Raw genomic sequence first — 12,705 nt, forward strand, 5'->3', positions numbered from 1 at the left:
GACTTCTCTCCAGCATTGATCAGAGGACATTCAGCTCAGTTACAGCTGTGTTAAACAAGCCCTGTGTCAACATAAGACTACAAGGCTCTGGAAAGCAGAACTAGGTCTGGCATTGGAATATCAAACATGATGCAGTTTTTATCTCTGCAGATTTTACAATAGTATTTATGGATATTTACAAGAGACTGATTATGGAATAAACTCTTCCACTTGGAAAGAACAGAGGCCCGCAGCCTGAATATGCTCTCAATTTACCACCTGCTCTTGACCTGACAATGTTCAGTGCTGGATTGAACCGTTGCCAGTAAAAGGTGGTAAATTGGGAGCATATTCATTATGCAGGCCTCTGTTCTTTTCATGTTCCATTCTTTAGCCCAACACCTACGTTTTTAAGGATGTGTGTATGACCACAAACATTTCTATAAACTCTTCCACTTCCACTCTTCTTCATAATCAATCTGTTACTGCATTATTTCTTTCCACTAACAAACTTCAAAACATACTTTTCAAGGGAGACATTTAGTTAAGAAACAATCTGCGAATACACTTGTGCCAAAATCCTGTTCTAAATCTAATTGAATGGCAAGACTGCAGCAAACTGCACAAAATCCTGTTCTAAATCTAATTGAATGGCAAGACTGCAGCAAACTGCACAAAATCCTGTTCTAAATCTAATTGAATGACAAGACTGCAGCAAAATGCACAAAATACTGCTAGATCTCTTAAACGCATTGTTAGTTTTTGGAACAGAAACTGGCAGCACAAAGATCAAAGGTAAAGCCCAGAACACTTCTCATATCAGTCTGCACAAAATACCAGGTGAAAATAATGCCCCCAAAAGAAAAGATCTGAAAAGGATGACTCATCCACACCCCTTTTAGCCTTTCACCCCTCTTCAGGAAAAACAATACCTGCTTCTCCAAACGGTGTTTGTTGGTAGTGTATGGCCAGGTGATGCTTGGCTCAGGGGTAGTAGTGGTTGTCTGGTCCTCCAGTAATCTTCTCTGGTGCTGGTCCACAGTGCTCTAACAGTCTCAGTTGCTCCCTGCGACCAAGGAGGAGAGAGAGAGAAAGCCCTATTAGATTCTGTATTGTTTTTAATATTATTTCCTCAAGGCTGTACCTTTGACATCCACTGGTGGAGCAGAGAGAGGGTGTGTGTGTGAGGGTGAGGGTGAGGGTGGGGGGGTAAGAGTAGGGGTAGGGTTAAGGGTGGGGGTGTGTGTAAGGGTGGGTGGGGTGTCTGGGTGAGGGTGGGGGTAGGGGTGAGGGTGGGGGTGTGTGTGTGAGAGTGGGGTGTACAGGTGAGGATGGGGGTGAGGGTGGGTGTGTGTATGTGCGCGGGTAAGGGTGGGGGTATGGGTGTGTGCGGGTAAGGGTGGGGATTGTCTTTTCGGTAGTGTTCATTGGCTACTTTTCACCAGCCCAGCATACAGCAAGTTTTTAAAGGACCAAAGAGTTTGGTCTGCTTTGTGTTTTAATTGTTGCCATGGAAAAATATGGTGATACTGGTATTGTCCCGGCCCAAGCTGGAACGTCGGCCTGCACCCCATCATCATCGCCATAGCAATGCACATGACCTCTTCATAGGTTATGTTTATTATAGTGACAGTCCAGGACTGAGTGGAGCTCAGGAAATTGTTCAGGCACCTTGATAACCAAGAATGTAAGGCTACTGAGTACTAACACTCACAGGCACTTAGTGACACAAACAGAGCAACATTCACACACACAAAGAACATTGACAGGGTTAACACTGCAGCACTCTACCTCTCTCTCTCTACTGTCCCTTCATCCCTTCAGGCCCTCTGTTTATGTATTCCATTCTCTCTCTCTCTCTCTCTCTCTCTCTCTCTCTCTCTCTCTCTCTCTCTCTTTCTCTCTCTTTCTCTCTCTTTCTCTGTTTGTGTGTGATAAACAGGTCAGGCCCAGGGCGGAAAGGAGCAGAGCGGGGACATCTGGATCCTGCTCTCTGTGGAGAGAGAGAGGGAGAACGAAACGGGGAGATGGAGAATTGAGGGGGCGAGAGAATAGGGGATATGGGAAAGAGAGTAGAAAGAATTGAGGGGGTGAGAGAATAGAGGATATGGGAAAGAGAGTAGAGAGAATTGAGGGGTGAGAGAATAGAGGATATGGGAAAGAGAGTAGAAAGAATTGAGGGGGTGAGAGAATAGAGGATATGGGAAAGAGAGTAGAGAGAATTGAGGGGTGAGAGAATAGAGGATATGGGAAAGAGAGTAGAGAGAATTGAGGGGGTGAGAGAATAGAGGATATGGGAAAGAGAGTAGAAAGAATTGAGGGGTGACAGAATAGAGGATATGGGAAAGAGAGTAGAGAGAATTGAGGGGGTGAGAGAATAGAGGATATGGGAAAGAGAGTAGAGAGAATTGAGGGGTGAGAGAATAGAGGATATGGGAAAGAGAGTAGAGAGAATTGAGGGGGCGAGAGAATAGAGGATATGGGAAAGAGAGTAGAGAGAATTGAGGGGGTGAGAGAATAGAGGATATGGGAAAGAGAGTAGAGAGAATTGAGGGGGTGAGAGAATAGAGGATATGGGAAAGAGAGTAGGGAGAATTGAGGGGGCGAGAGAATAGAGGATATGGGAAAGAGAGTAGGGAGAATGAAACGGGGAGATGGAGAATTGAGGTGTCGAGAGAATAGAGGATATGGGAAAGAGAGTAAGGAGAATGAAACGGGGAGATGGAGAATTGAGGGGGCGAGAGAATAGGGGATATGGGAAAGAGAGTAGGGAGAAAACTTGCCCCCAAAGTTTTCTGAGCAAAAATGATTTTTCATTGTTGGATATAAGAATATAAAAACACCAGGAAATCAGTGATTTTAATTTAGGAAATCTCTTCCCAAGTATTCTCATGCATAGTACAGAGACACACGGATTGTATACAAATGTAAGCAATATTTTAAATTATTTCGTTTTAGTCAAATATTATATCTGTTTGGGCTTCTTGAAATCAATTTGCAGTCTACAAATGATTTGTAATTATATTCCAGCCACTCGACCATCAAGAAAAAAATCGTCCCATGGCTGAATCTAGTTGATGATCACAGGAATTGACTATTCAGACAGAGAAAATAGAGAAAGGAGGGAGGGAGAGAGGGAGACAAAAACATTTAACAGAGGAAAGAAAGCGCATAGTGAGAACAGCTGGAGAAGGTGCCTAGGATGGGCCTTTGAGCCGAAGTCCTGGCCAGGCAGCTGATTAAACTTTCATGAAACATTTCCAAATGCAGGGAAGAGGAAGTGCGGGCCATGACTTTATGAAGGGCTTTATTGTCTAGACACGGCAGCAAGAGCTCCAAGCTATTCTCTGGCGGAAATGGCGAGGAGGAAGAGGAGGAAATGATATTGGATTTGGAATCAGTAAGAATGGTTGTGCAAAAACACAATAAGACGTGAGCAATATTGTAAAGACTAATATGATACATGTCATCTAGGTAATTTAGGGTTTTTTATAAATCCTGCCGCTCATGCTTCAATTGGTACAAATTTCCATAGGACGTCATTTGAGGTAGGTCTCTTGTTTAGGTCAAAGAATATCCAGGAATATTCTAGAGTGACTAGACATATAGAAGCACCGGCAGAAAAGCACTCAGCCTAGAGTGAAAGAAAACCACTGTGTCAAATATAATATAGCCCTCTCAACGATATTATTTGTGCATGAGGAGCAATTGCAAGGTGTGATGGACTATAACAGCGGGATCTTATTACAAGTAACAGGCTGGAAAAATTGAACGTCTGGCAACCTGTTCAGTGATACTCGCAAAAGACGTTTAGCTAATTAGCTGACCTGGAGCCTGTAGAAAGTGACTGCTCTAATTAGGCATGCACGAGTTAGCTGACACCACAGATCCCATCCCAAATACGATTTTACATAGGCAGCATGCTAACAGTTCACTCCTACTACACATTAAAACAGAAATGTCTTCCGTGTAAAACTACACAAGAAAACCAACAGATGCATATTTCCACATGAGGGAGTAAATGTTTTAAAGTATCCCTCCCGCAACACTGGCACTTTCGTAATTTCTCAGCCTCGGCGTTTGAACTGGAAGAATTGCTTCACTAAATTAGTCCAACGTTCCTCACTCTGGACGGTGTATTTGTCTGTGGACTGTCTGCGCCAGGAATTTGCCATGTCTGGTCTTTGAAAAGATGAGGAGGAGTGTATGGGATTACAGCTTGGTACAATGTGAGAAACGCATTAGTCCACTGGTTCTGCTCATCCATCAGCTCTTCCCTGAAATCCCCTCTCCTTATCCCAAATGGACTCCCCCAGTCCCACCCACCCTGGACACTTCAGAGAGGTTGTCAACATCTGCAAAACCATCTGCAAAAACAACCAGTGCCTACGTGTAGACCTGTTTGGAAATTGTAGGCACCGAATTACGTGTTTATGTCATTATTTTTTATTTTTTATTTTACCCCGTTTTCTCCTCAATTTCGTGGTATCCAATTGTTTAGTAGCTACTATCTTGTCTCATCGCTACAACTCCCGTACGGCCTCGGGAGAGACGAAGGTTGAAAGTCATGCGTCCTCCGATACACAACCCAACCAATCCGCACTGCTTCTTAACACAGCTCGCATCCAACCCGAAGCCAGCCGCACCAATGTGTCGGAGGAAACACCGTGCACCTGGCAACCTTGGTTAGCGCGCACTTCTGGTTGGACAGCTGGTTGGACAGCTGGTTGTTCATCATTCTGATGGAAAATCACCACTGGGCCATTATGATCCCGTGTTGGAGGTGGTGCACACTGCACAAATGACTCTCAAAGCACAAAATGGCCGCCAAACATCACCCAAGTGGCTGCTTGACCTGTTTGGCGTTACTTACTGTTTATTATTGGAACACCAAAAACCTGTTTACCACACATCATTACATCAAGGCTAACCGTGTGGATAGTTACAGCTACCTCAACTGAGCATTTCAGCTCTGGTTCCCAGTCAAACCCTGCAACCCCTGCAGCCCTCCAGGACCATAGGACCTACATACCTACATGCCTGCACTGGCACTACATCCACCCTCCCACCCATCCACCAAACCCACCCACCCACCCACCCATCCAAGGAGAATATGGAATAGATCAGAATGTTCCACTTGATATTCATGTACAGAGACACAGCATGACACTGGGAGAAGACCCATTTCCTGCAGGAAGAGAGTTGCCAACCATTGTGGTGCAGGGCCAAACACAACACATTAACCCCTAAAACACAACCCACTCAGGAAAACTTAAAGTAAGAAGCAACATACATGTGTCAGTGTAGGGCCTGGGAGGTAAGAGACTAGAAAATCTCTTTCTTCTTGTGTCAGTGTTGGGCCTGGGGAGTAAGAGACTAGAGAAATCTCTTTCTTCTTGTGTCAGTGTTTGGGCCTGGGGAGTAAGAGACTAGAGAAATCTCTTTCTTCTTGTGTCAGTGTTGGGCCTGGGGAGTAAGAGACTAGATAGATCTCTTTCTTCTTGTGTCAGTGTTGGGCCTGGGGGTAAGAGACTAGAGAAATCTCTTTCTTCTTGTGTCAGTGTTGGGCCTGGGGAGTAAGAGACTAGATAGATCTCTTTCTTCTTGTGTCAGTGTTGGGCCTGGGGAGTAAGAGACTAGAGAAATCTCTTTCTTCTTGTGTCAGTGTTGGGCCTGGGGAGTAAGAGACTAGAGAAATCTCTTTCTTCTTGTGTCAGTGTTGGGCCTGGGGAGTAAGAGACTAGAGAAATCTCTTTCTTCTTGTGTCAGTGTTGGGCCTGGGGAGTAAGAGACTAGAGAAATCTCTTTCTTCTTGTGTCAGTGTTGGGCCTGGGGAGTAAGAGACTAGATAGATCTCTTTCTTCTTGTGTCAGTGTTGGGCCTGGGGAGTAAGAGACTAGATAGATCTCTTTCTTCTTGTGTCAGTGTTGGGCCTGGGGAGTAAGAGACTAGATAGATCTCTTTCTTCTTGTGTCAGTGTTGGGCCTGGGGAGTAAGAGACTAGATAGATCTCTTTCTTCTTGTGTCAGTGTTGGGCCTGGGGAGTAAGAGACTAGATAGATCTCTTTCTTCTTGTGTCAGTGTTGGGCCTGGGGAGTAAGAGACTAGATAGATCTCTTTCTTCTTGTGTCAGTGTTGGGCCTGGGGAGTAAGAGACTAGATAGATCTCTTTCTTCTTGTGTCAGTGTTGGGCCTGGGGAGTAAGAGACTAGAGAAATCTCTTTCTTCTTGTGTCAGTGTTGGGCCTGGGGAGTAAGAGACTAGAGAAATCTCTTTCTTCTTGTGTCAGTGTTGGGCCTGGGGAGTAAGAGACTAGAGAAATCTCTTTCTTCTTGTGTCAGTGTTGGGCCTGGGGAGTAAGAGACTAGAGAAATCTCTTTCTTCTTGTGTCAGTGTTGGGCCTGGGGAGTAAGAGACTAGAGAAATCTCTTTCTTCTTGTGTCAGTGTTGGGCCTGGGGGTAAGAGACTAGAGAAATCTCTTTCTTCTTGTGTCAGTGTTGGGCCTGGGGGTAAGAGACTAGATAATCTCTTTCTTCTTGTGTCAGTGTTGGGCCTGGGGAGTAAGAGACTAGACAGATCTCTTTCTTCTTGTGTCAGTGTTGGGCCTGGGGAGTAAGAGACTAGACAGATCTCTTTCTTCTTGTGTCAGTGTTGGGCCTGGGGAGTAAGAGACTAGACAGATCTCTTTCTTCTTGTGTCAGTGTTGGGCCAGGGGAGTAAGAGACTAGACAGATCTCTTTCTTCTTGTGTCAGTGTTGGGCCAGGGGAGTAAGAGACTAGACAGATCTCTTTCTTCTTGTGTCAGTGTTGGGCCTGGGGAGTAAGAGACTAGATAGATCTCTTTCTTCTTGTGTCAGTGTTGGGCCTGGGGGGTAAGAGACTAGACAGATCTCTTTCTACTTGTGTCACGTGTTTTGTGTATGTTGTCATACTGCAGACACATTTACTGTCTGTTTCCTCAGGAAACAGTATATGGTAAATGTAGTCATTTAAAAAAATCTTCTGCTGAATTTACGACTGAGTATTATAGGTTTAAAACAAACATTTACCACACATGAGTATTGGAAATGTAGTTTATTCAAATGTATGTTATGTCCTTACAGTAAATTCACCAGCGATTACTGAGTCAAAAGCCATAATGAAAATAAATCTGGATATACTCTGCCCAAATAGCACATGACATTCCACCAACGTTGCCACTCCAGAGCAAGATAAAGTTAGCGTCACAACAAATTGTTGTTATTCTGATAAAGCTATACGGGCAAAAGCACACATTAAACATGGCAAACAAGGTAACCATGAATGGATAAAACGTAAAATGCTAGCTTTTATTATCATACAGAGTTACCATGAGATGCATGCAAGCAATGCAAATGTTGTATAAATGTCGGCATAACAACGGTGATCTGCAATGAACGGGCGATTGACTCTTATTTAACTGCATAATAACTCATTAAAAACAGTAAATTACTTCAGCAGAGCTATTCAGTGTTGAGCCTTTTAATCTTGTCAATAAGGATGGTTAATAACTTTCCCCCAACATTCATACAGAAAGGTGGGTAATATGCCAAAGCTTTTGACATGTGACATATGAGTTTTAATTTGGTTCCAAAAGTGTTCCACTGTTCAATATTTCCCCAGTAGACATTATACCAGAGTACACAACACAGCTCTCTTAGATACTTTTATTCCTTACCTGCAGGTCTTTTGCACAGCAATATAATTCTGGGAGTGTACTGACTAAATACAAGAAACCTTTAAAAAACATCATGACAAAGATACAAAAGAGGAATGGGCAATGCATTTATTTGCAAGAGAGATTTATTCCCATATTCCTCAATGTACTTGTCTGAAAACAACATGTGCCACTACTTTTGGAATGTTTGAAGTGTGTGAGCTGCTTTTTCATTAAAAGCACTTCATTCAGGAATCACTATGTTCCTATATTGTCTCTTTTGCACAAGAACAGGCACCTGTTGTTTGAAACAAGTACAGACAAGTACAGTTCAAGTGCTTTTTACGATGCACCATTACATTATATTGTGGCCGATTGTTTGATTTGCCGCAAATTTGGGTAAAACTATTAGTACAGGGCCAGCCATTTGCTACGGCCAAAATACCCTATGGTTGTCATGAGAATACCATGATGCACTGCAAAATAAAGGTCTCTCCGGGGTTTCTAACCTTAGTTGGTTTGTTATTTCATAGTCTGTGTTTACAGAAAGGACTACCGATGAGTTGACAGAGGTGACCTCGATTTTGCCGGTAGGGGGAGGATACATATTTAGGGTTGTTGCAAACACTGTTGCTCGGGTTCATTATCCACACTAGCATTCCACTTAGAATAAAGAAACATATTGGGCATATACTCTGAGTAGTATGCTATTGTAGATATTGGAATATAGCCACATTGTGTCTATTGGGGTTTGAAGGATTAGTTTAGGGTAGGTCGTGGTGCCGGGGGAGGGTCACAGAGGGAGTCTGGCGGATGAGGGGAGGATCCTTAGTCGAAGATGATGTCAGAGGCTTGGCGCAGGCAGTTGGAGGAGTCATGGGGTAGGTCGGCATGTGTGATGTTGTTCCCATCCAGACGCAGGTGCTTCAGTCTGGAGTAGTTCAGAGGGCCAGAGAACTTGCAAATGTTCTCCAGGTTGAACTCTGGAAGGGTGGGAAGGGGTTTGGTGAACTGACTCATACATGATTCAACATTTCCTACTGTATGTACACATCCTACACCGATTGCCTGACACTTGCTGGAGGTAGACTTGAGGATGGATATGACTGAATTAGATGTATTTGTAATTGCAATGTCAAAATAGAGAAAGAGAACGGAAAGAGAATGTTGAAAGAGAGAAAAGAGAATAGAGAAAAGAGAGAGAAGAGAAAGAGAGAAGAGAAAAGAGAATGAAAAAAAGAGGAAACACAAATCACTCACTGTTGATTTCGTTGACCTGCAGGTAGAGATGCTCCAGCTGTTCGTTGATCTCAGGGATGGACTGCAGCTTGTTGTAGGACAGATCCAGCTCGATCAGGCTCGTCACATTGAACACGCCCGCCGGAATCCCTGCATCCGTCATCTGATTGTAGGCCAACCTCAGGTACGCCAGCTTGGGCAGCTCTTTGAGGTCCCCGGCGGCGATGCTGCTGATGCCATTGTGATCGCCATAGAAGGTCTCCAGCGAACTGGGCATGCCTGAGGGCAGCTTCTTCAGCTTGTTGTTGGTCAAGTCTATGGCCACCAGCTTGTTGAGGCCCTTGAAGACCCCATTAAGAGCTTTAGAGGTCAACTCGTTGTTCTGGAGGTGGACTGAGGTCAGGTTCTGCATGCCGGCCAGACTCCCTGCGGGGAACTTGGACAGCTGGTTGTTCATCATCTTCAGCTCGTCCAAAGACATGGAGGGAGGGATCACAGCTTCCGTCAGTTTGTTGAAGCTGAACAAGATCTTATGAAGTCCGGTCAGCTTGTCGATGGTTCCCTTGGCCACTTTCTCATTGGTGATCTGGTTATGGTCCAGGACCAGCCAACGGAGTTCAGCCGTGACGTTGTCGAAGACCCCAGCCTTGATCTCCTCGATCAGGTTGTTCTGCAGGTACAGGTACTTGATGCCTGAGGGCACAATGGGCACAAACTTAAGTTTGCGGGAGTCACAGTACATGGCAGTGGGGAAGTTGATGGGGCACTCGCATTCCTGGGCACAGTTGGCGCTGGACGGGCCGTACTGGGAGGCCGGCTGGTAGTCGTAGTCATCGTACTGACCCACGGTCAGGCTGACCAGCACGGCAAAGATGGGGACACGGAGGGGAAACATAACTGTTCTGGGGAGAAGAAAACAGACAGAGGGAGAAAGGGAGACAAAGAAAAAAACGTAAAGTGAAACAGGGAGAAAGTCAGCAAAAGTTTGTCTACCACATCTTGAACATTTCATACATAGTCTTACCGACTATTATCCTGAGTGGTACTTTGATTTTAAAATCTACAGAGAACAAACTCTATTTGAACAGTTAAATACATGATATTTCGATTGCATGATAGACGACATAAACTGGTAAAGAATGGACTTGTTACAGATTCCAAGTTAGAAACATTCATCTCAGGCCACTAGGGTTCCCAGAGAGAAAAAAACATCTATTGAAAAAGCTCAATTGACAAACTATTCATGACTCACCCTAAAGCAGCAATCTGGTAATACCAGTGAACTGCAAATCTCTTTTAAAAAAGAGGCAGATCCCTACTGTAAATACTCAGAACTATCTATGAACCAACAATACCGTTTTTTCAGTGAACACACACTTTATAATGTCAACAAATAAAGGCAATAAATATCATCACAACATATTGACACTTTTAAGAGGATTTAACTCAATGTGTTGATTTAAAGTGTGACATGTCATCACATGATAATACCGTACTGCAAATGCAAACACATTAATGCCTTTGACTAACAATACTGTGCATCAATACAGTGTATTCATTTTATAAATGCATTCATGCCATGGTGCAATATAAGAACAACACATTGTCCAACGCAACATGAAAAGCATCAGATAACGTCGAAGTACAAAAATCTCTCCACTCCTTTCTCTTGTCAAGTGACAACTAGTTAACCCTGTATCACACACAATCCTCCCCCAGAGTTTAGCTGGGACTGGGATAGCTATCAATCCCAGCATGGAAAGACCAAATACCTAGGGACAACCGAGCAGGAACCCTTCAGGAAATGACAAGAGTCCATTCCTCTTACCTTTCTCTCCTCTTTCTCTCTCTCTCCCTCTGCGTGTGGGATAGAAGGTCAGCAGGTAAGAAGACTGTGGTTGCTCAAAAGCCAGATGTCTCTGGAGAGAGGGAGGAGAACGAGGGAGAAAGGGAGAGGGAGGGGGAGATAAAGAGAGTGAGAGAAAGAGAGAGCGAGGGAAAGGGGTGGGAAAGCTTCTGCTTCTTCAGATGACTGTGGTCCCGGATTGACAGAAGGCAGCTGCCCAAACTGAAGTCACACTCTAGTATACAAAGACGATGGCATCGACATGAGTTTTTAAGGCATGGAATCTGAGAATTATGGGCTCTGCCTAACCAGTCACAGGTGCACCAGTGCAGTCTGAGATACGAGGTTCGCCTCGTCTGTGAATGAGGATGCGAAGCCTCACAAAGGACACATGGCATCATATATATCTGTCATTTTTCCTCCCTTTCCACCAAACAACCACCTCCCTTTCTTCCTTTCCCCTACTAACAAAAAAGCGAAGTGGATACATGTTAAAACAAAAGGTTCCTGGAATGGTAAAGAAGGTGTGTGGAGAAACTCTGTCTGCAGCCAGAGCCAGCTGCCAATTGTTATGCTGCAGCATGAAACCTTAAATAGGGTCTCGGAAAAAGTGACGAGGTCTTAGTGGACCAGAAATGGATTATAAAACAGCCTATTCTGAATCCCAAATGGACCCCTAGCCCCTAACCTAACGTAGCAGGTGTAAGAAGACTCCTGAGTCCCCACATCCATATTTCAGGGGAAACGGAAGTTAGGTTGAAAATACCGTAATCCTGAAAACCATAAACATCCGCTTTCTTCCGAGCCTGTGGAGAGTGCCTAGCCCCTAAACCCTAACCTCATCTGCCTCTTCATGGTAAACACATGGTACCATAATAGAGGAAAGTAAGGTGAGGCAGACGTGAGTCCAATTAATTCCATATGTCCCCAGCAGAGGAGGCTGGTGGGAGAAGGTATGGGAGGACGGGCTCATTGAACCCATTTCAAACACATCAAACATATGGAAACCACATGTTTGACTCTGTTCAATTCATTCCATTCCAGCCATTACGATGAGCCCGTCCTCCTATAGCTCCTCCCGCCAACCTCCTCTGATCCCCACTGTAAATCACTCAAGTGCCGTCAGACCCCCTCCTTCTCCTCCTCCCTCCATTTATCTTCACACACTTCAAAGTGCTCTTCATCTCCTTGCATATCCAACTATCCATCTGCAGACTGCACTGCATCTACAGTACACGTTTCAAGACAATGGCTCTTCTAGAAGATTTTGTTGAAATTGCTGAAGAAGACTGAAATTATAGTGGTTTCCCAATTTCACCTTTCTTTGTTTATGTTCAACTCTTGCGTCACTGCAGGGCTGTCGTCTGGATTCAATTGGTCACAGTCCCATGTGTGTCTCCACACACGTCTTTCAGTCACCACTAGTTACAACAGCCACAAAATCTTAAACCCCACCTATTTCTAAAGAATATCTTCTTAAAATGTGATTTTAAACCTAACCTTAACCACACTGATAACCCTATGCCTAACCCTAACCTTAAATTAAGACCAAATAAGTACTTTTTGTTTTCAAATATTTTTACGATATAGCCAATTTTGACTTTGTGGCTGTGGTTACTAGTGGAAACCATAGCTGTGTTTGAATACCCATACTAACATACCGTATACTACATACTTCATGAGTATATACTACACACTATACACTATTAGTTCATTTTGGTATACTATAAACGAACAGTATGCTTTCATTTGAGCGTACTAGCTCTTCGACCTGTCTACAAGAAGTTGACGCTGTTGCTATGCAACCTCTTGTTAGCTAGTTAGCATAACAAATGACTAGTTAGACATTTTACAACTTCGGGTGTGTTCTTAAATTCAATGTGGAGTGTCAGAGTGCGCTTGTAAATTCAGAGCGTTGTCAGGTTGTCCGTTTGTAAATTCAGAGAGCGTTTCGCGACATTTACT

General features: G+C 44.1%; 1 protein-coding gene across 1 annotated transcript; it reads right to left on the bottom strand.

The window, feature by feature from the left end:
* Positions 1 to 7,039: 7,039 nt before the first annotated feature.
* LOC121839788 (lumican-like) lies at positions 7,040 to 10,989 on the bottom strand. The gene is made up of 3 exons (XM_042300472.1): positions 10,723 to 10,989; positions 8,916 to 9,796; positions 7,040 to 8,638 (listed from the first exon to the last, which is right to left on the bottom strand). The coding sequence occupies exons 2-3, from the start codon at positions 9,787 to 9,789 to the stop codon at positions 8,484 to 8,486; spliced, it is 1,029 nt and encodes a 342-aa protein (XP_042156406.1). The 5' UTR covers positions 9,790 to 9,796; positions 10,723 to 10,989; the 3' UTR covers positions 7,040 to 8,483.
* Between the last annotated feature and the right edge of the window lie 1,716 nt (positions 10,990 to 12,705).

Source organism: Oncorhynchus tshawytscha, linkage group LG17 (genome assembly GCF_018296145.1).
Source record: "Oncorhynchus tshawytscha isolate Ot180627B linkage group LG17, Otsh_v2.0, whole genome shotgun sequence".
NCBI classification, from domain to species: Eukaryota; Metazoa; Chordata; class Actinopteri; order Salmoniformes; family Salmonidae; genus Oncorhynchus; species Oncorhynchus tshawytscha.

What these genes read in the sequence shown, in the direction of transcription:
- LOC121839788 (XM_042300472.1), bottom strand. Translation starts at nt 9,789, where the DNA reads ATGTTTCCCCTCCGTGTCCCCATCTTTGCCGTGCTGGTCAGCCTGACC. An exon ending in GCAGGTCAACGAAATCAACA is followed by an intron (nt 8,639 to 8,915) that starts GTGAGTGATTTG and finishes CCACCCTTCCAG; the next exon opens with AGTTCAACCTGGAGAACATT.